A 21,362-nucleotide genomic window follows, 5' to 3' on the forward strand; every position below is an offset into this window, starting at 1 on the left:
TGAACGAGACCCCTAGTAGGTGTGAAAAGTGTTCTCACCTGCCGTCCACAGGAGACTCAGAATTTTTACCTTTTTTGTGTTTTGTTCATAAGCCCTGCACACTGATAAACATTCCTCACTTCTGCTGATATGCTGTTATCAGAATATAAATCCATTAAAATGCAGTTCGAATTCTTTACCCACTTTGGGGTTGTGGGGCACAGGGGCCAGGACAGAGAGACAAAATGTCTCCTTCCTGAATCAGACTGTGGCCTTTTACTGACATCACACGCGGTGGTCGTCCCCTGGTGGCTTGCGAGCATAAGGGGGTCTACGCTGGTGGTCTAGCTCAGCCTTGAGTAATGGCCCTGGTGGGCTTTGTTCCCCAAATGCAGCAACTGGACTAGACTCCATCTGGACAGACGGCTACTCAGTGAAGGAATCTCCACATCGTCCAAACTCTGAGAGGAGCAGACAGAGCGATGGCCACCGGCAAGAGCTAAACTCAGAAGTGGTTTCAGAAAAAGAGACAGAGACTCTGGCACTGAGTTGTCTCAGCAGTTCAGTGTTTAGCTACAGAATGCTGGAAAACACTGAGACTCTGAACAGAAGGTTGAGAGTTGCTGATGTGAGAGTGCTGTGAGGTTGCAGCCTGGAGCGGCCACAGACCTTCTAGGGGATGAGCAGCACCAGGACAGGCTGGCTGAGAGGAAGGCGGAGCCGCCTAGCAACAGACTGCCAACCGCTCTGCTTTGGGCTTTGGATCTCATTAGATCTGAAGACTGTAGGGAGGAAGGGAAGTTCTGACACTTGCTGTAATTTGGGCAGAAGATATGATTGGAGGACATCACTGACTCAATGGACAAGCTGCTGCTGCTGCTGCTAAGTTGCTTCAGTCGTGTCCGACTCTGTGCGACCCCATAGACAGCCCACCAGGCTCCCCGTCCCTGGGATTCTCCAGGCAAGAACACTGGAGTGGGTTGCCATTTCCTTCTCCAATGCATGAAAGTGAAAAGTGAAAGTGAAGTTGCTCAGTCGTGACTCTTAGCGACCCCATGGACTGCAGCCTACCAGGCTCCTCCAGCCATGGGATTTTCCCGGCAAGAGTACTGGAGTGGGGTGCCATCGCCTTCTCCGCTCAATGGACGTAAGTTTGAGCAAACTTCAGGCAATAGTGGAGGACAGGGAAACCTGGAGTGCTGCAGTCCATGGGGTTGCAAAGTCACACGTGACTTAGTGACTAAATAACAACAGAGCTATGTCATCAAAACCCTGAAGAGAGCATTTGCCAGAGTGCAGAGCTATATAAAACTTGTTGGTATTGTTTTCCTGTATCAAAATTAGAATAAGGACTTAGTATGATTGACAGCAGTAGGCCTCTATTGTCTTCGGGACCTCCCATTACTCTTTCAAGACAGAAAACATCACCATCACCATCATCCTTAGAAAGAATCAAGACTATGCATTTGTGCATGTGTGTGTGGGAGAGTGAGCTCATGTGTATGAAAAGGAGTCACTGAGTTATATGATCTGACTCCTTGTTTAGTTCTGAATATTTGGGACATATATTTTAGACTTTTATTCTAAATTATATACCAACTTATTAAATAATGAGTCACTCATTACATGATCTGATGACCCCTGCCTGGGCCACAAATAAAACCAGCTACGCTACCAGATTTAAGCCCAAAAGGGCCGGTTTTTACATTTTCAAAGCCAGATAGAGCTGAAGTTCATCCATCCTTTCTTTTCTCCTCTCTTTTACCCCTTTTCTTCTTTCTTTTTTTCCCCCTCTACATTTTTTCTTATCCTCTTTCTCTTCTTTTTGTTCATAACTGGGGCCAATATTTAACTTTTACAGGCCAGGCCCTGTGATAAGCCTTTGCCTGCATTATCTCATTTAATACTCATAAGTACTTACAAAGTAGGTACTATTATCATCACTGTTTTGGAAATGAGGAAAGAGAAGGTCAGGGAGGTTAAGTGATCACACGGCAAGCAGGTGGCGGGGTCAGAATTTGGAGAAGGCGTATCCGAGCCCAGAGATGGAGGTCTGGACCTTGTGATTGGGCCTCATGTCCCACCAGAAAATAGGAAATAGGCCCCAGAAAGCTGGCTCATGTGTAACAGTATGTGATCAGTGCTTCTACCTATTTCCTGCTCTCTCCCTTCATTATTTTATCAACTGATGAACTTGCAAAGGTCCTGACATATAGCTCTTTTGGAGGGGAACTTTTTCTCCAGCACATGATATGTCATTGACAATTAAGACATATAGTTATGTAAGAAAGTAAAGAAGGCTGGTTAGCATGGTACTTATAGCTTATGCTGCATTCTTCCTTTATAATATTCCTGTTGAATTCCTGTCACCTTTTTGAGGAAATAGACGGACTGATTACTTTGTAATAGCAGGGTATACATCTCTAAAACATGTGTGCCCTCAAGGGGGTTCTAATGTATGTCACTGATGTGACTGAGACTCTGGGAGGAGCGTCTCTACGCTGAATTCTCTGGTTTAGAAAAGCCTGTATCATCAACTGGGCTTCCCCAGTGGGTCAACGGTAAAGAATCCACCTGCAATACAGGAGACGCAGGAGACACGGGTTCGATCTCTGGGTCCAGAAGATCCCCTGGAGGAGGGCATGACAACCCACTCCAGTATTCTTGCCTGGAGAGTCCCACAGACAAAGGAGTCTGGTGGGCTGCACTCCAAGAGTCAGACAGGACTGAAGTGGCTGAGCACGAGACAGCATCAACTTGCATCTCACTAAAATGAAATGGCATCACTTGATCACTGACCTAACTCTTCTCAGACTTCATTCTGAGATTCTCTGTGCCATTTCCAAATGCCAAATTGGTCACATATTTGCATCATACAAAGTCTACAACAGCCTGTGTGGCTGGCTCTAAAAATCCTTCAAAGGAGAAATTTTAAAAATGTTTTTGAGTAATGGCCCTAATATCAGCCTCCCAAACTGATATGCTAAAAGGATAAACATATATTTAGATGCTTCAGATTTGATATGCTTATTTAAAATATTATTTACATTGCTTTATAGTGTTATTTCTTACTACACTTTGATTTACTCAGTTCACTGAACAGAAGTGCCAAGTTGGAAACTCTTTTCCCTGACTTCCCTTTGCTTTAGGTTTGTGAAATATGCCCAGATGTATGGCCTGCTGGGTACAGATCTCAGTGCCCAGAGTGGTGCAGAACGCAGGCCCAGCAGACCCATCGTCTTCACACTACGCCGTAGTCAGACCATCTGCCTGGAGTCAGTGCCCGGGAGATCCAGGCTGTCTACAACCATGGGAGGGTGCAGGTTCCAGCCAGATCCACCTCTCTCCTCCCACAGGTGTTGTCCTCATCCTGACCCACACAAGAGCTCACAAACCCATGAGGGAAAAGGATAAAGAATTGGAGCTTCTAAATTGTGTAAGTTTGGGACCACATAACACACCTTCGGTGGAGCAAGGCTGAAGGAACATTACAGAATCAAGCATGCCATCCCCAGAGCTATAAAATTAATAATGGAGTCAGGGTTCCCAGCGCAGAAACACTTCTGTCTCCACTGACATGCATCTTCCTGACAGCAGAGGAGGATGGGGGGCTTGTGCTAATAGTTCCCAGACCCACACCTCAGGGACCTGGAGGAAGGGCGCTTTCTCTATCTCTCTCTGGATGGGTCTGTATCTCTGGAAATTCCTGCCCTCCAGGCTGACAGAAGCCCATATGTTGACCATTAGGGCATAAAGCAAGATTCGCTTAAGCCCGTCATCCAATAGGCTGTTTCTCCTCTGGCTGACTTACATGTTGTCATTCACAACACAGATTTATCGAGGGAAGAAAAGAATGTTAAAGAGCACATGTTAGAGGCCGCACATTCATCTGCTTGGAAGGCTTCCCCCTTCCTTGCATCAAGGATCGTAAAGCTACAGCCGGGACAATGTCTCTCCACTTATCTCAAGGCATTTTATTCAGCATTCTCATAATCACTAGGAAAGGTTTGACTGGCACAGGAAAGAGCGTCCCATTAAATTAGCGAATCCTATCCTAGAATTAAAGTTGTTGAGTCAGACTCTTCAAGGTTTTATCTGGCGCTAACTAGCCTAAGCCAAGTTTATTTCCCAACACCCTCCACCCACACCCTCATCAAGCTGACTCCTCACTGTCCTACTGAAGTGACTTTCTGATGTCACAGCCATGTAGACTATTAGAGAGTTACCCTCACCTGCCGCGCGGGACTTTCCCCTCACTCCTTTAGACTGAAAGTCTTCCCACCCCTCAAGACTCAGGGCCTACTTCAGCACCTTACATCAAGCACTCTCTGTCCGCTCCAAGCCCACCTGGACCATCTTCCCAAGTCCTGTAATGTTAGCACATCAGGCTGTAGGGCTCATACACTGTTTTGAAATGTTTGGTGATTTCTCATACATCTTGTTCCCTAAGGACTGCAGTAGGTCTCATATTACTCAGATGGTAAACACATACTTCCTGATTTATTAAGTACTAAAATCAATTTCTTACAAATTAATATCAACCTTCCCTTGCCAAACAGGGGCATACTTCTCCAGGAAGGGCTCACCCAGGGGCACTGTGGTGAGGACAGAGGAGCTGAGAGCCTGGTTTTTATTTGAAATATCTCACTTGATATATAAAGAGAACATATACAAAGAAATTAAACATATGTAATGTAATTTAAATTACATTAATGTAATCTATGTAAATTAAACATATACATAGAAATTAAAAATGACAGGAGAGTCTGTGGCATCAGATTCAGGTTCTGCTATTGCAAACTTAGAGTAAGATTAATTAATAAACTATTCATTCGTAGATTGAGTCATAGGAACCTTAGGAATTTCTAAGTGAGATACATATCTTAAGAGATCCAGAGAAGTGAATTTGTCCAATACTACCCAATTAGTAATCAGTAGAAATAATCATAGGCAGCATCCATCTCCTAATCTATAATGCAGGGCTCTTTATTATATGAAATTTGCAAATTCATAGGCATATGAAATTTGCAAATTTTAAGAAGAGATTTACCACAGCAGCACAAAATAAGTTTCATGGGGAAAGCTTAAAAGAAGTATGCAGATACATTATTTTAAAGCACTTTAACATTCTTTTATTTGTAACACATTAATATAGTAATTAGAAATAATCACACATTAATACAGTAATTAGAAACATTTTTTTTCTATTTCCAAAAAAGTAAAGAATATCTACTTGATAAATTCTTTGTTGTTAGTAGTTATGTCAAAGACTTAGAAATAAGAAAATTATATTTTCTTTTTTTTTGAAATAAAAAAAATCTTTTTAAAAAAACTTCACAAATTCAATCTAATTGTCAGTGTCAAATCAGGGTACTTTTTAGTGTATCCTAAAACGTAATTCTAGCAAGCTTGTATTCTAAAAGGAAATGCAGATTTACAGGTCATGTCTATACTATAAAATAGCATTGGCTGTAAAAGGTATTTTGGTATGTTAACAATGAAATCTGATGAACTAGCCTGTAATCCCACTGATAACAGTAAATGAAAAAGGCCCCCCAAAGAGTAAAAGAACTGAGTATTTGGTGGCAGCTAAAAGTAACATACAGAGTCTGCTGCTGCCTTTATTTAAGACCTTTTATCTCATCCAAGGAAATGGGTAGCCAGAAGCATCTTAGGCTCTGTAAATGCCCCACTAATGCACTTGAATATGAGGAAAAATTCCATTTAACACTTATGCTTAAATGGGAATTTTCATAGGCTGTGTGTTATAAAATAATCAGTGATGAATGAAGACATGCTGAAAAAAAACGAATTATCTTTAAGCTAGACACTGCACCAACATAAGTATCCAGCTAATATGATGAACATATTTTATGTTGTTTATAACTTGCCATTCAGTTTAGTTCAACACATGTTTATGTACTAGGTGCCAGGGATTCAGTGGTGAATAGACAGATATATTAATAGTTCCTGCCATCATGGAGTCAGAATCCAGTGGGACAGACAGGTAGTGAACAAATATTTAAACAAATAAAAACTTCTGGCACATTCTAGGAATGAAAAAAGAAGGCTTTCTGTGATAGATCCTCTGAACATTTTAAGAGGACATGGTGATGGACCAGATGTGGAAGTGAGAAAGCAGTGTGACAAAGGATGTGTGGGTTTATGGCTTGACCGATGGCATGGACAGTCATGCCATTTTCTGAGAAGGGGAAACCTGGGGAAAACATGTTTGGGGAATGGGACAAATCTAGAGCTCAATTTCTAACAGAAGTAGGTTGATAAAAACATGAGCATGCTGGAGCTGTTAAGCAGGGGGTTGAATACAGAACGAAGAGAGAGGAGAGGACACAGATGAGGCCTGAGATAGCAGTTAGAACCGTATCAGTGGAGGAGCGCACCCAGAGAGAAAATGCAGAGGAACCAGTGAGAAGAGACTAGATCGGGCCCTGAAGATCTTCAAGGTTTAGAAGTAGACAAGGAGACACTAACAACTGAAATTGAGAAAGACCAATTTCAGGTCAGGAGGAAAATCAGGAGACTGTGGTGTTACAGAGGTCAAGGAAATAGTGTTATAAGAAGGAGGGATAGGCTATCTGCATTATATGCCACCAGGAATTTGAGGGTCCAGCAAATAATATTGATATACATTATATAAGATAATCAATCAACAATTACTGTGAAAATGGTGACTTAAAAACCTCACCAATATATTTTCGTATCATTCTCGCCTATTCTAGCTGTCTTAGCACTTTTTTAGATATCATGAAATTTCTACAATAAAGCTTAACATAGAAAGGGATAAAAAACTTATTAATTTTCAAAGTGACAAATGTAAGGTAAAACCTCATAATAGAGCAGTGGAGTGAGAACTGAAACCTAAGAAAATCACATTTTGGCCCAGGTAGGGTTTCCTAGCACCTAGCCTGTGTCCCCTGCCCGCCACCCACCTGGGTCATCCACAAGGACGGAGAGGCCTATGAAGCCATGAGGGCAAAGACCAATTCTGACTACCTCATTTTTGCATTCCTGTGGCTTATCGTAGTTTCTGGCATATAGAAGGGGCTTAATAAATATTTGTTCCATGAAGAGATGAGGAACCTCAGATATCCTGGTGGGAATTGTACATTTCGGATCAAAATAAGGTCCACCCACTGCTATTGGCTGACATGGCGTTCTCTTGTTGTTGTTGTTTTTTTTATCAGGTCATAACCACAGAGTTCAGAGGTTCTGCAAGCTAGTCACACCACGGTGTAGGTCTAGAACACCAGACTGGGTAAGCCTTGGATGGGGTTGTGTTCCCATAGGTATTGAGCTGTTTGCTAATATGATTTATGTGGGAAGAACCATGATACCCAAGAACTCACATCGTTCACAGCCTGCAGCTGTCAGGCAGGTAAAGCTGTTCTCTGATTTCTGAGGAAGTTCACTTTATGCATTTCACTTTGCAGAAAGTCCTACATCAGTACCGATTTTTGCTAACCAGAAGAAATCCCAAGAGAATTTTTGCTTTACCGAAAAAGGCGAACAGTGAAAGTAGCACCAAGCCTTTGTTTTTGGAGCAAGCGGGTACAGAGGCAGCACCCACCTGGAGCAGCAAGAGTGGCCCTGCTCAGCTCCTTCCCTGGGACCTGCACTCAGCATCTCCGTATCAAGGCGCCATCACGCGGAACTGAGTTTGGGAGTGTCCATGCTTTATCTCCATGGGCTCTGTGCATCTGTTAGCAAGATGTGTTCTAAGGCAATCACTTCTTCGCTTTTGGCCGTTTCGGCTTATGAAAGTCTTTATAGGAAGGTTCTACTTCTAGACAGCAAGGCAAACCTGTCTCAGGCTTTCAGTAACAAGTTAAACAACTGGTGAACTCCACTTGCTTTCTGAACTTGACAGGAGGATTGCTTGTTTTCTACAGTGGGAGAGGAGACCTCGTGGTGACCTCTGGCCCAGGTCAGGGTTTTTACAGAATAAGCAGTGCAAGTGGTCTGTGATTAGGTGCAGGCCTTCTCTGGAGAGACAGCGGCATTCTTTAGCCAGAGATGCACCTATCTCTAACTTAAGGGCTTCTTTGATTTACAGATGCCAGGGGCAATAACCAGAGGAGATAACCACACAACCACCCATCCCCGAAAGCCCAGTTCCTAGATCTGGCCTCCAGTTCAGTCTGCAAAATGTCACATGCACAGCATCACACAGCTGTACCTGCTCTCCGAATCTCTAGGAAGTATTTATAGTTGAGCATCGGAGCACTCAGCTTCTTCAGTGGAAGACTGGGGGGTAAAAAATGTCTTTTGTCATTATTGTTGCCATAAGAAAATCCTCCTTTACAGGTTTTCGAGCTTATCATTTCTTAGGAGCAATTGAAGACATTAACACCCTCCAAATCTGAAAGGGCTTGTAGTTGAATGGGGCTTCTAGGCAGTCTAAGCTGAATGCGGTTGAAGTTTCCCCACCTCCCAGCTCCCTGCTCTGCGGGCACCTCATTCTGTTATGCTCTATGTCCTCATGCTGCCTTTTTATTACACAGCCCCCCGTCGCTACTCTCAAGTTTCAGGAAGTAAGGTAAGAAAAGTATAGAATTTTGTTTTGATTTTATTTATTTTGTTTTGTTTACCACTTACAGGCCACAAAATCTTGGACAAGTTAACTTTTCAGAGGCTCAGTTTCCTTCTCTATAAATAGAGGTAACTGCTGTGAAGATTTAGAGAAAATGCACACAAGGCTTGCAGTCCAAGGCCTGACTCTCAGTAGGAGTTCACCCAAAGTTCCCATAACCTTTCCAACCTGAGGTTTGGGTCTGTCTTCAGACAGAATACCCTAGGGTCTTGACTCACCCTTCTGTAATTCTCACCAAAATCCACTAGTCCTGATATCATTGTTTCAGGCCTTCACTAAAGGGCTGTCTTGATGATCTCCGTCAAGCTGATTCCAAGGGAAGCTTTGATGGATGAAATCATTTCAGAGTGCTCTTCCCAGTAAAAGAGGGTCCCAAAAACTGCCTTAATGTGAAAGAACATCCTCTTATACTGTGTAAGTCAGGGCAGGGATGTTTTTGAGTGACATTTTTTTAGAGCTTTTCAAATAGAAAAACTTCTTTTCCTTTGTAAGAGATCAGATATTTAACAACAACAAAAAATCTCTCAGTAAGATTTCTTTGTACCTGATACTTATAGAAAATCAGGGAATTGTGGATTCCCTGAAAAGTGAAGTGACAGTGTTAGTTGCTCGGTTGTGTCTAATTCTTTGCAACTTTATGGACTGTAGCCAGCCAGGCTTCTCTGTCCATGGAATCCAGGCCAGAATACTAGAGCGGGTAACCATACCCTTCTCCAAGGGATCTTTCCGACTCATTTATCAAACATGGGTCTCCCTCATTGCAGGCAGATTCTTTGCCATCTTAGCTACCAGGGAAACCTTATGGATTTTTCAGACTTTGATGTGCTTGAGTGTGAAAAGCATACAGAATCTCATGAAAAAAACCCCGAGATTCTGATCCAACAGGTCTCTGAAGAAGCCCTCACTTTGGAAAATAGTGGACTAGACCTACAGACTTTATCCACTTCACAAATTGAAATGACAAAACAAGCCAGCTCACATCAGTCAGATTATGAGTGGATTTGAACAGGAAGAAGCCGCTAACTAGCAAGAGTAAAGTCTGCCAATTCCAAATACCTATGACTTGACAATATTCAGTCTTCTCACCACCATTGCTTTTCTAAGTGCTGACGAAGGGAAGTTGTCCAATCAGTTGAATATTAAATGTACATGATATTTTTTTTTAAAAAGGCAAGATAAAATGACCACAGTACAGCAGAGTGGGTAGTTTGTGATGAAATCAAGGGAAAAGTTAGTGTCAATTTTAAGAGTGAATATATATATATATATATACACACACACACACACATACACACACACAAATGCATATATATATATATACACACACACACACACACACAAATGTATTTGATTTAAATTTTACTGAAAACTTCTGACTTACTTTGGAGCCTGGATAACTCTGATGGTAACCCATTTCTAAGGACAGGGAAGCTGGTTTGTGCAGTCCATGGTGTCTCAGAGTCAGACACGACTTAGCAACTGAACAACATCAACTCATTTCGAACATGTTCCATTTACCATAAAGCAGGTCTGATGTCGTGCAATCATGTGGAGAGACTCTCTCAGTGGTGTCCTGACTCGTTAACTGTGAGTGCTTCTTAAAATGTACAGCAGAGAATGTTAGCACTGACCCAGATGAAGGCGGGGAGCCCAGAGAAGGAATGCCACTGAGTTAGATTCAGGAATCTCCCCTTCTCACAGTTCTCAGACTCTGTCATATCTCACTGCCTGCACAATCAAAAGTTGGGAGCCACTCCAGGAAGATTCAGAACTACACACTTTGACCGACTTTTCAGAGTACATACCACAGAAGTCTCTAGAAGAAAGTAGCCTGGAGAAAGTCTCATCTCTATACAGACCAGGGCAAGGCCCTCAGCAGCTGTTTGGGTTAAAGGAGGCTGTCTCAGAGAAAATCTGCATCTCATATATGTGTTATTTGTAAGTGTTATTTGTCCAGATATGAACAATGAAAAAATACTGTCAGCAATCCAAAATTTCTCCACATAATATCAAACACCCTAAATCATATTTTCACTAAAACAGTCATCTGACGGTCAACAGAACTAAAAAGAAATATTGCAAGTTTTCATAGATGACTTTGGCATTTTTCTAGGCTTAGCTAAAATGAAAAGGCCTTAAGTATAGTTCAATTTATGAATAATCTAGGAATCTTAGTGGAAATCTGATCTAAAACAATGGAACTGGCTACTTAAACAAATAACAAGGTGGCTCCTGGTAAATCAAGACCAACCCAGAACCAAATTCAAATCTTTTTAAGTCAGAGAAGCTAAAATAAGCCTAAAATAGAAGGGAAATAAATTAAGAGAGTGAATAAATTATATAACCTCCCTCAGAAAGTCTGGACCCGCAGCAGTAGACCTTGTGGCTGGTGCATTTGGAGGCAGAGTGAAATAGTTACAAGGATGGAAGGACTTGGATTCAAGTCCCTGCTCTGCCTCTTACCCATTAGCGTCCTTGGGAAAAATCCATAATCTGTCTGAGCCTCAGTTTCCCCTCCCATGAAGTGGGATAATAACATCCCACCTTACTCAATGAGAGAATATGGATCAAGCCCTAATATGTGGTGGGTACTGCAAATGTGTTTGCTATTTTAGGGTCAAGAAACAGAATCATGTTCTAATATATGGGAGTATAAAAAGCAAAGTATGCAAAAATAACTTAGTATCCTGAAGAGGCAGCAGGGATTCAATTCAGAATCTCCCCATTGTGAAGAGAAAGTAAGGTCTTTCTATCTATCTGTAGCAGTTAAATGGTCATCATGCATAACTGCTTCACTGTGCAAACTGCTTCAATTCAAAAAACCAGAAAAGATGTCCAGGGGAAGCAGGTCCTCTTATGTTTGACGTGAGGTTCATGCTTCACCCGTCTTTTCACATACATGCCCTGGGAGAAAGACAGGGGCAAGCTGTAATGTCTGGGCTAGGAGCACAGGCCATGGGGTCAGACAACTGGACATTGATCCCCTCCAAGACCAGCCAGATCTTGAGCTGGTTACTCACTTTCTCATCTGTACAATAGGGACAGTGATATCCAGGGTGCTTAACTGATCTCAAAAATATAAGAGGTGAATTTGGTTCCTGGTTGATGTTGATCAACTAGGAGCCACCCTATTCTTAATCATTTTTGTCTTTTTTCTTCAATAATCAGTTCCAGTGCACTGATGTCATAGGGTGGTTCTAAGGATTAAATAAGACCATGTGTGCAATGGTCTTAGAGCAGTACCTGGTACACAGGAGTCAGTACATTGTTCCTAAAGTGATCCTGATGTCATCAGCCCCATGCTTGTCTGAGCAGTCTGAAGTTAAGCAGCTAGTTAACAGCACAAAAGAACCCACACCTCTGGGACCCTCCTGTACCAAAACACAAGTTTCTTGGGGATTGGGTGGAAACTTTGGCTTGACAGGTAGGATGACTTGTTAGAGGTCGCAAAGCACGTGAGGAATGCAGCAGGGCACAGCATCTGGCCCTTTCGCTCAGCAGTTATTAATCCAGGGGCTGCATGTCCAAACGTGCTCCAGGGCTGCAAAGAACCAGCTCATCAAACCATGAAGGCAATTCAACCACTCGGGGACAAAGAAGAGGCTCTGGACTTTTTGTGACATCCCCTGATAATCCTGCTCAGACCTGTGATAGGAGCTGCTGACGTCTGCTCTGTTTTACTGTTTCCTTTGCAATTACTTTGGAATGAAAAACAAATTCAGAATTTGAATTTGAGGATGTTTTTCCTGGTAATGAATTCCCTTGCTTTCTACTAAGCCTGAGAAGTTGGCTTGAGATAAGTTGGCTGTGGGCTCCCCATCACCTCCTCTCCACTGAGACATAGTGCTCATTCTTACTCTGTATCAAAGTCTTTGCATGGATTTTGTGCTAAGCCCGGAGTTCACGGCTGACCAGGAGGGGCAAGAGGTGGAGAAAAGCACATGTGTAAAGCCCACAGGTGGCAACTGCTGTACTGAGGCTGACGGATCTGCCCTCTGAGTGAGTTCAGGACAGGGAAGGTGCCGTCAGCAAGGGAAGGGTGTGGCTTTAATAAACCAAGTGCCTCTTAGGCAGCCCTCATCCACTGCTCTCCGACAGCTGAGCCAGTGGGGATGAATTCCTGCTTTCAAGTAGTTGGCAACTTCAGAGCATTTTGGAAAGAGCAAGGGAGTGTGAAGTATGGAGGATTTCAGAACAGGCTAACTCTAAAGCCGTGGGACCCTCTTCCATAATCACAAAGGTGGGACTTAAAGGGGCAGATATACTGCAAAGCTGTCCTCCCCTGAGCGTCAAATCACAGGGAAGATGCTGGGCTTCTATACGTAGTGGACATGAACCCACCAGTTAGAGTTCTGCCCAGGCTGAGGACTTTTGCTAATCTGCACATTTTGACTTTTTGACACGTACATTCTTGTTGGGTTCCATTTCTCCAGAATCTGCACATTATCAGTGAATTTCTCCAGTTGCTTAGGAAAGCTTTCTGTGCACTTAAAATATGAATGCTGAAGAACCTGAGCTTTGAACCTGAAGACAGTAGGCTGCACTTAGAGGACTGGCAGGTGGAAAATACAGTACTGCACTTAAATTGAGGAGTGCTGATTCTCGGAAGAATTAGGTACTTTGAATAAAGTGTTTTGAACTTACCTGCATCTCGGTCCCTGATACAGTAGTCTGGAGAATTCTCAAAATACACGAGGTCATTTTTCGTTGGCTTTTTAAACCTCTTGTTAGCCACAGTGAAACCAGTGCCATCCTGGTTCATGACAACCTGGATGGCCCCATTGTACTTCCTCCAGAGATAATTGCCCGTTTTCCTGAAGTCAGCCATGGCCAGCCAGCAGGTCCTCAGGGTACAGGAACCGCTCACGCCATGACACTTGCACTCCTGTTTCAAGAACCTCTTTACAGCCTGTGGGAAAGGACAGGTGAGTTCAGTGGAGGCAGATTCAAATGTACACACACGCTGCCACTTTTCTTACCTCCAAGCAATCAGGAAGTGACCATAAACCATTATGGTAGAAAATATGAAAAAGAAAGCATATATATGTATAACTGCATCACTTTGCTGTGCAGTAGAAATTAACACATTGTAAATTAACTATGCTGCAATAAAATAATTTTTTTTTTTTAAAGGCAGGGGTGGGGGAAGGAAAAGAGAAGTAACTGAAGACCCAGGATCCTGGGACTCAGGACTGGGAGATGTTCCAGTCATTTGCTAGTCACTCTGGGCACACTACCCTGACTGTAGCAGGTGGCGAGGGCCAGCACCTGACTGTGAACCTGCTTCCCTATGGGCATAAAAAAAAGCCTCACTAATTTGAATTTACTGGGATGTGGAGCCAATTTGAAGAATGAGGGAATGAATTAGAGTATTTTCTAAATAAGTTTTACTATGTTGAAAATGTATCCTCTTACTCAAATGAATAATTGCTAAGCCCGTTTTCTTTCAATAAGCCGATAATACTGATTATTCCTATTTATGACGTGTTTCCCATGGTCCAGGCATTGTGCTGATGCTTCTGCACCCTGTCTCGATGACCTTGATCTTCACAAGCCTGTGTTACAGGATTCATTTGCAGATGATTGAGGAGCAAGACTTACAGAGTTGTAAAAGCACTTGTCCAAGTTTACACAGCTGGTAAGGACAGAGTCAGGGTACATTGGAAAGTCAGTCGGTGACCCTGAAGTTGACATTAAATTTGGGGGATTATCACTCAGCTCTGGCTGAGTTATTCTGAATAACTCAGTGAGAGCTGAGCTTGCTGTGTTCTTTTGGAGAGAGGAGATAGAGGCAAGTGGGATGAGTAGGGTCTCCCTCATCAGCTCCCCAGAGCACTGTGACACTCATTTCTGAGTGAGAGAGGCTATGGGAGAGACCAACCCTGGAGACCTCACCAAGTCTGAGCCTTTGGCCTCAGCTCAGGCTCAGGGCAGAGGATGAGAAACCTGCCTTCTGAGGGCCTCCGCCCTCTCCATTTGCATGTCTAAGCCAAGGGGTGGTGCGGATGGGAGGCAGAGGCAGCAGGGGAGTGAAACCCCTTGGTGACATTATCTGAGACAGTGCTAGGAACAAAATTCTTAGGGTAACACATTGATAGCCCTGTTTCTAGGAACTTGGAGCTGATGGTTGGAACTCTGCCCACTCTCTGAGGTTCTTCGTTGGGGTTGGTGGGGATATGGGGGTTGGCTCCAGCACAAAATGGGTAGAGCTCCCCACAGCACCCCAGCTCACCCTACACCCCACCTCACAGAAACCAGTGTTCCAGGCTGCCTGTCCCTCCCCAGGGCCTCACCCCAGGTAACTCTACCCAGGTTTTGCCTCTTGCACAGACTCAGTTTCCATCCAACGCTATGGTAGAACCAAGCATACAGAATGTTCATCATTCCAGAAGATCAGTCCCACAAAAGCAATCTAGCAGGAGCCGAGACAGCATGAGGGCTTCACGGTTATGCACCCCCTTCTTGGCTCAGGCCGTAGCACCACACCTTCCCCGCTTTGTCCCACATGATGACTGGGTCCTGTTACATTTGAAGTCTGCCCTGTTCAGCATAAGCCAGCTTTGGAGGGAAGGACATAGAAGGAAGGAGAAATGTCCTGAGTTTGGTCCTCTGGGTCACGGGGCTCTGGGCATTTTTAAAGGATGTTTCAGAATGGACTCCTTTTCTGGAACTACACTTCCCTTGTGCCCCCCACCTCTGCCCCCTATCTTTATATGGCAGGTGTTTGGTATGAGACTTATTAGGTGACCCGGACAGCAGGCCTCTGCCAGAGAAACACCGTTAGGAGGGCCATCTTGACTCCACCCCCTCTGCCCCACTTGGGTCACCTGTCCAGGAGCTTTCTGTCCAAAGATCTTGATGGAGTCACACAGAGCTCACTCCATGCCAAGCGTTTGGGAACTGACTATGAACGCTTATTCGTCAAAGCTTATTCCTTTAAAAGCTGACTTATTTACTCACAAGTAATACTTGTCTTTGAAAATAATGGGATATATTACTCTCCTTTATAATATTAATACTAAGTTTCCAGGTTACAAAGTTAGAACTTGGTATTTGTATATGATTAACTGAAGGGTTTGCATATTAATTTAAAATACACTTTATGAGTTCTTATAAGCACATGCAGGAGTGGGACACCCTGTTGATGATCACCGTGGTTCACTGTTGAGTGGCTGCACCCACTTCTGTCTTCCTTCTAACTTCTGTTCAGGTGTGGGTAGCCACGTGCTTCAGAACTGGCCTGGACTCTTTCTGACCCACAACAACCGAAATCTTTAATACTAATTGCACTGTTGTGCCACTGATTTTTTTTTTTTTTTTTTTTGCATAGAGTATGTAGTGATACAGTTTGGGCCAATATGATGTTACAGATAATCTGTTGGGAGGCTTGTAGGAAAGGTTCCTCCACTCTTTAAAAGAGATAAATGTCTTTTTCTCTGTCTCTGGATGCAGTTTTTTGCAGCTGCCTCCTTGGGACATGAAGCAGCCAATGCAGGACAAGCAACAGGCTGTAGACAGCAGCCTGGAAAGACAGGAAGAACTAGCTTCCAGAGGGTGTTGCTGAACTGCTTGAGTGAACCCACCATGGCCCTGCCCTCCTTCCAGACTTCTCATGATCCAAAATACTGAGTTTTCCTCATCTTTTAGGTTCCCTGGGGTCTGTTACTTATAAGTGAAAGTATTCCCACTGGAACCATGATCAGTTCTTGATTGGAGTTTAATCACAGACTCTGACAATTAACCCGGGGGAGAGCGAGCCGCCTTCTCTGGTACTGGGTTTGCTGGCATCTCCAGGTCCCATCCCCAACAGGCAGTCCAAGCAGTGCTCAGTCACACTTGGGGGCTACCTCTGCCTCTTCTGTATACTGAGTTTGCAGACTTGACATTCAAATCTTTAACCTTGAAGAGGACCCACTCCATCAGAGAGGCAGAGGGCAGGGGATCTAAGCCTAGGTGGCCTCATTTAGAAAGTAGCTGATGTAAGAGTAAGAAGCTCACAACAATGCTTCCTAGTTTAGAAGAATTCCAATGTTCAAATGGTATAACAACATTATAGTAATAAGCATGGCACTATGTGCCAGGCTCCACACATTGTCTTATGTAATTACCATGATTAGGCAAAGTAGATTATTATTCCCATTCTACAGTTATGGAAACCAGGGCTCAGCACGGAAAGTCAAATCCCCAGAGTCATCCCTGTGAGACAGAGGCAGACTTTAGAAAAATGTGAATCAGATATGTTTCGCCCACAGATCCATGCTCTTTCTACAAACGCATTTTAAATAGTCCTGTAAATTGTGTTTTTCTCAAATTTTGAATTGTGCATATTCTGCTTCCCTCTATTTTGACTAAATCAAGAATTAAATGGATAATGTTATAGACCTATTAGAGCAAAAAAGAGGTAAGGAGGGAAATAGGAATCACATTGCATCTTCCAAACTAATTGTCATAAAAAATCTAAGAAACAGTTCATTCATCGGAGAAGTACAAAGTAGTAATAACAAGATAAAAAGATGTTCAACTTCACTAGGAGTCAGACAAAGCAAACTCGAATAGTGTAACACTTTTTTTGCTTTTGCCTAGCAGGTTAGCAAAAAAAAAAAAAAAAAAAAATCAATGATTTGATATTTGGTGTTGATAAGAGCATGGAAAGGAGATGCTTTAACAAACTGTTGGTGAGAGATTAAATCAATATGTCATGTAAAATAGCATTTTTGCAATACTTATCAAAATTTTAAATGTATAGTATCCTTTGACTTTGGTGATACTCTGAAAATATTTGCACAAGCTTTGAAGGATACAGACCCATATGGATGTTCACTGCAGCATAATTAGCAAAATATCAGGAAAAACTCAGATGTCAGCAAGACAATGGTATGTGCTTAATAAAGGAATATGATGTGGCTTTTGATTAATTAATAATATCATTCTTACAGGCATAAAAGGAAATCAAGTGAAAAGCAAACTGCAGAACAATGTAAGTTGTATGATGCACTTCTAAAAGGCTTGCATATGTGTGCATACACAGAGAAGGAAGGGAAAGAATGTTCATTTACAATCTGGATGCTGTCTGAGGGGCTGCATAATCCGAAAGAGGGAAAAACAATCAAACTACTCCTCAAGTTAAAAAGAAAAACGAACCAAGAATCTTGGAATTATTCTCTGGCAACTAGAGAGAGCAGAGTAGAGCAGTGGTTCTCTTCCTGATTACACATTAGAATCCATCTGGAGACTGCCTCCATCACAGAGACCCTGACCTCTCCTGGAGCGGAATACACCATAACCTGGGCAGGGGGTGGGGCCCACCTTGAGGGCACTTCCGGTCCAGGTGCTTCTAATACACAGCCAGGCTGAGTCACGTCCAAACCAGGGAAGGTGGCGGAGTAGAAAAGGAGTCCGCACCACGGCCAGAGCAGGTAAGACATTCACGTGCAGAGCCAGTCTTACATTTCTAGAAACTGGGATATCTGAGGACTGAATTAGAAGCTATGTCATATCCTATGTCTCCAAAATGTCCTGACCTCCAGGGAAAATTTCCCACAAACAGCCCTTTGCGTTAGCGTTGCTTTGGGACAGGCTTCCGCGCAGGGCCCTGCCACAAGGATTCTCCTCCGGGGTCTCCGGAGGCGCGGGAAGAGGGGCTGGGGGCTTCCCACGCAGGCAGCTGTGGAGCTGCAACAGACTTTTTATTTGCACTGTGAAGAAATGAGTGAACGAAGCAGGGGACCTGGGGACATCCAGGCACTGCCAGACAGTCTGGGCCTTTTTGTGTTTGTTTTTATGTATTACTCTTGAATTTTAAAGTTAAGTATGCGCACATGGGGTTTCCCCGGTGGCTCAGTGGTAAAGAATCCACCTGCTAAGCAGGAGAGGCCCTGATTGGGGAAGATGCCCTGGAGAAGAAAATGGCAACCCATTCCAGTGGGTTGTCCTGGGAAATCCCATGCACAGAGGAGCCTGGCAGGCTGCAGTCAATGGGCTCACAAAGAGTTGGACATAACTGAGCGACTAAACAGCAGGAGCAGCAGCAGCATGTACACATGATTTTAAAAAATTAGAGTCCAGCAAAGAGAATAAAAAGCAGTAACTCTCTGCTGTGCCCACTCCACCTCGCCCCTCCCGGTCTGCTTGGCACAACCCCAGAGCGGTCATTTTTAATGCATTGTGCCCTTGTGGTGGTTCATTACGTGTCTGTAGAACAAGGTCTGTACTAGTTTTCCTCCAGCTTTGTGAGAAACACAATCCCATCCTCAAGGTATTTTATGGACATCCACCAGAAAATTCTCTTAATAACTAAACAAACCTGAATGCCAGTGAATGGAGCCCTCTGGAGAGGGGCACCACGCACAGCTGGCACAACTGAGTGTGACAGTTCTGCCAGTCACTTTATTTACCTTCCAAGCAATGCTGTATAGTCCCTGATAGACTTCTTCTTATGGGTGAGGGTGAAAACTTGATTCACACCTCACTAATTTTACCCTCCCTCGGACTCCCAACATGGTTCTATCATGGTTGGTTCTGATGATGTCTCCAGCTTCAAGGAGAATCCTTACACCTCTTCTAGTTCCTGAAGTCAGCAGTGCTCTCTCTCATGAGATGAGGATACTTGCAGCCCCCTCCGTTCTCCTCCCCTTCCACTTCCCAGTCTCCATCAGCATGGTCTGTCCTTTTGTGGTGACGAAGATTAGAGCATTAATGTTCTATAACCATAATTAAGTGTCTCATGGTATGTCTAAACATCAAATCTAAAAACTGAAAACAATAAATATTTGTTGTTGTTCAGTGGCTAAGTCGTGTCTGACTCTTTGCAAACCCATGGTTTCCCTGTCCTTCACTATCTCCCACGGTTTGCTCAAACTCATGTCCATTGAGTGGATGATGCCATCCATCTCGTCCTTTGTCACTCCCTTCCCCTCCTGCCTTCAGTCTTTCCCCCCATCAGGGTCTTTTCCAATGAGTCATCTCTTCACCAAAGTTTTGGAGCTTCAGCATCAGTCCTTCCAATGAATATTCAGGGTTGATTTCCTTTAGGAATGATTGGTTTGATCTCCTTAGTTAACCGCACAACCAAGGACTGTGCCAGGACTGCATTTTATAATCTCTGATCCAATTGGACAACGTCTGGGACGAAGAATGTTGCTAGATTGAAGCTTGGTGTTTTCTTACTTTACTTGTTACTAAGTGCACTTACTGTAACCCAATGTCTTCCACTCTCAATGCTCATTCCACCTGTGCCACCACGTCCCCTCCTTTCCTGGGGGGGTTCTGTGGCCCTGAATCTTCTTAGTCTTGCCTGGACACAGCTGGGATCACGCCCTCCTAGAGGAGCACACGGCACTGCCAGATGCCATGTTTTCTCTCTTTCTTTTGGTTCATTCCTTCTCTTTACTGCAGCCCCTTTTTGAGTAACTCCTTCAAGGTGCATGGAGGATGCATTTTCTGAACCTTGTGTATTATGAAGTCTTTATTCAGTCTTCACACTCAACTAATAGCTTGGCTGGTGATAAAATTCTGGGTTGAAAATAAATTCCCCTCAAAATTGAAGGTATTTCTCCAAGGTTTTTGGCTTCTAGTGTTACAGATGGGAAATCTGATATGCAGCTGATTCTCTGCCTACTGATTTCTGTTTTCATTTCACTTCCCCTACCCCACCGCACCCCCTACATGAAAGGCACTAGAAACTTGCTCTTATCCTTGGTGTTCTGAAATATCACAAGGATGTATTTAGAAGTTTTAAAAAAATTAGTCCTGTTCAGCCCTCAGTGGGCCCTTTCAATCTGAAAACTTCAGCGCTGAGATGTTCTCTTAATATTCCACCCCCTCAACACGCCACAATTTTTTAGTCTCTTTATGGCTTTCTAATTAGTCAAGTTGCTGAACCTTCTGAATCAATCCTCCATGTCTCTTATATTTTCTCTTTTATAGTTTTAATACTTTCTTCCTGGCTTCTTGAGGAAGAAATTCCATTAGAGTAATACTCCTGGCTCTCTCTATCCCCTTACTAATTTCTCCCCAGGGGAGGACTACAGACTTTTCCAACTGGTGAGTTTAGAGGAAGGAGCAGGGCTTGTGTGTCTGGGTTCCTTCTCTTTGGGCATCTGCCAGCATGTGGAGAGGATGAGTTATGATCAGCTCCTGCCCTCCAGCAAGGGGTTCCTTGCAGAGCCCGGGTACACAGCCTGGGACAGGGTGAGTAAGTCTACCCAGCTCTGGAGTGGAATGGAAGCTTCAAAGCTGCATCCTCCAGGGCTGCCGTTTCCCCCCCCCCCCCCACCATCCTGCAGCAGCTGCTGTTACTCCTTATATCTACCTCCCTTGTCCACTTTTCAGCTGGTTTCAAACTCAAGTGGGAAAGAGAGGTGATGTTATGACTCTGTTTGTCCTTTGGGCTTTTTGTTTTACTTTCTGGGGGATTTCTTTGACTTTCTCTTCCAAGTTCTCTCTTGTTTTCTAATTGTTACTTTTTGAAAGCATCCATTCTTGTTGTTCATGGATATAAATACCTTCTTGGATCTTCTTGGTTTTTAAAAATTTCTCTTCTCATCCCTGACGTACTGCTTTTTTGTTTTTTCTTTTATGCTTCTGAATTTAATCAAGTATATGGTAATTCTTGGACATTTTCTTCGTATTTAAGAGTGAAGTCATAAAAAGATATTTAGGAATCTGGTTATATGGTAGGGCTTGTGGACCAGAGGTTTGGTTTCTAGTGACTAGGTAGGACACTGTTTGGGGGACTATAACTCCAAAAAGCCTAGAAGATTTGATGCTAGAC

General features: G+C 43.4%; 1 protein-coding gene and 2 long non-coding RNA genes across 3 annotated transcripts in view; 2 read left to right on the top strand and 1 right to left on the bottom strand.

Moving 5' to 3' along the window:
- WNT2 (Wnt family member 2) overlaps positions 1-21,362 on the bottom strand; it is a 43,931-nt gene that overhangs the window by 5,705 nt on the left and 16,864 nt on the right. The window contains exon 4 of the mRNA XM_086396780.1: positions 13,235-13,499. Within this exon, the coding sequence (XP_086252906.1) occupies positions 13,235-13,499 (265 nt within the window). The remainder of the gene's footprint in view (positions 1-13,234; positions 13,500-21,362) is intronic.
- LOC147374304 (uncharacterized) lies at positions 3,129-8,306 on the top strand. The gene is made up of 3 exons (XR_015162625.1): positions 3,129-3,415; positions 7,185-7,255; positions 7,431-8,306. It is a non-coding gene; the product is annotated as an uncharacterized LOC147374304 (long non-coding RNA).
- Positions 14,093-19,380, top strand: LOC147374305 (uncharacterized). The gene is made up of 2 exons (XR_015162626.1): positions 14,093-14,228; positions 17,527-19,380. It is a non-coding gene; the product is annotated as an uncharacterized LOC147374305 (long non-coding RNA).

The sequence above is a fragment of the Bos grunniens genome, chromosome 4 (genome assembly GCF_055505025.1).
Source record: "Bos grunniens cultivar Pamir isolate PY7600 chromosome 4, Bosgru_T2T1.0, whole genome shotgun sequence".
Taxonomy (NCBI): Eukaryota; Metazoa; Chordata; class Mammalia; order Artiodactyla; family Bovidae; genus Bos; species Bos grunniens.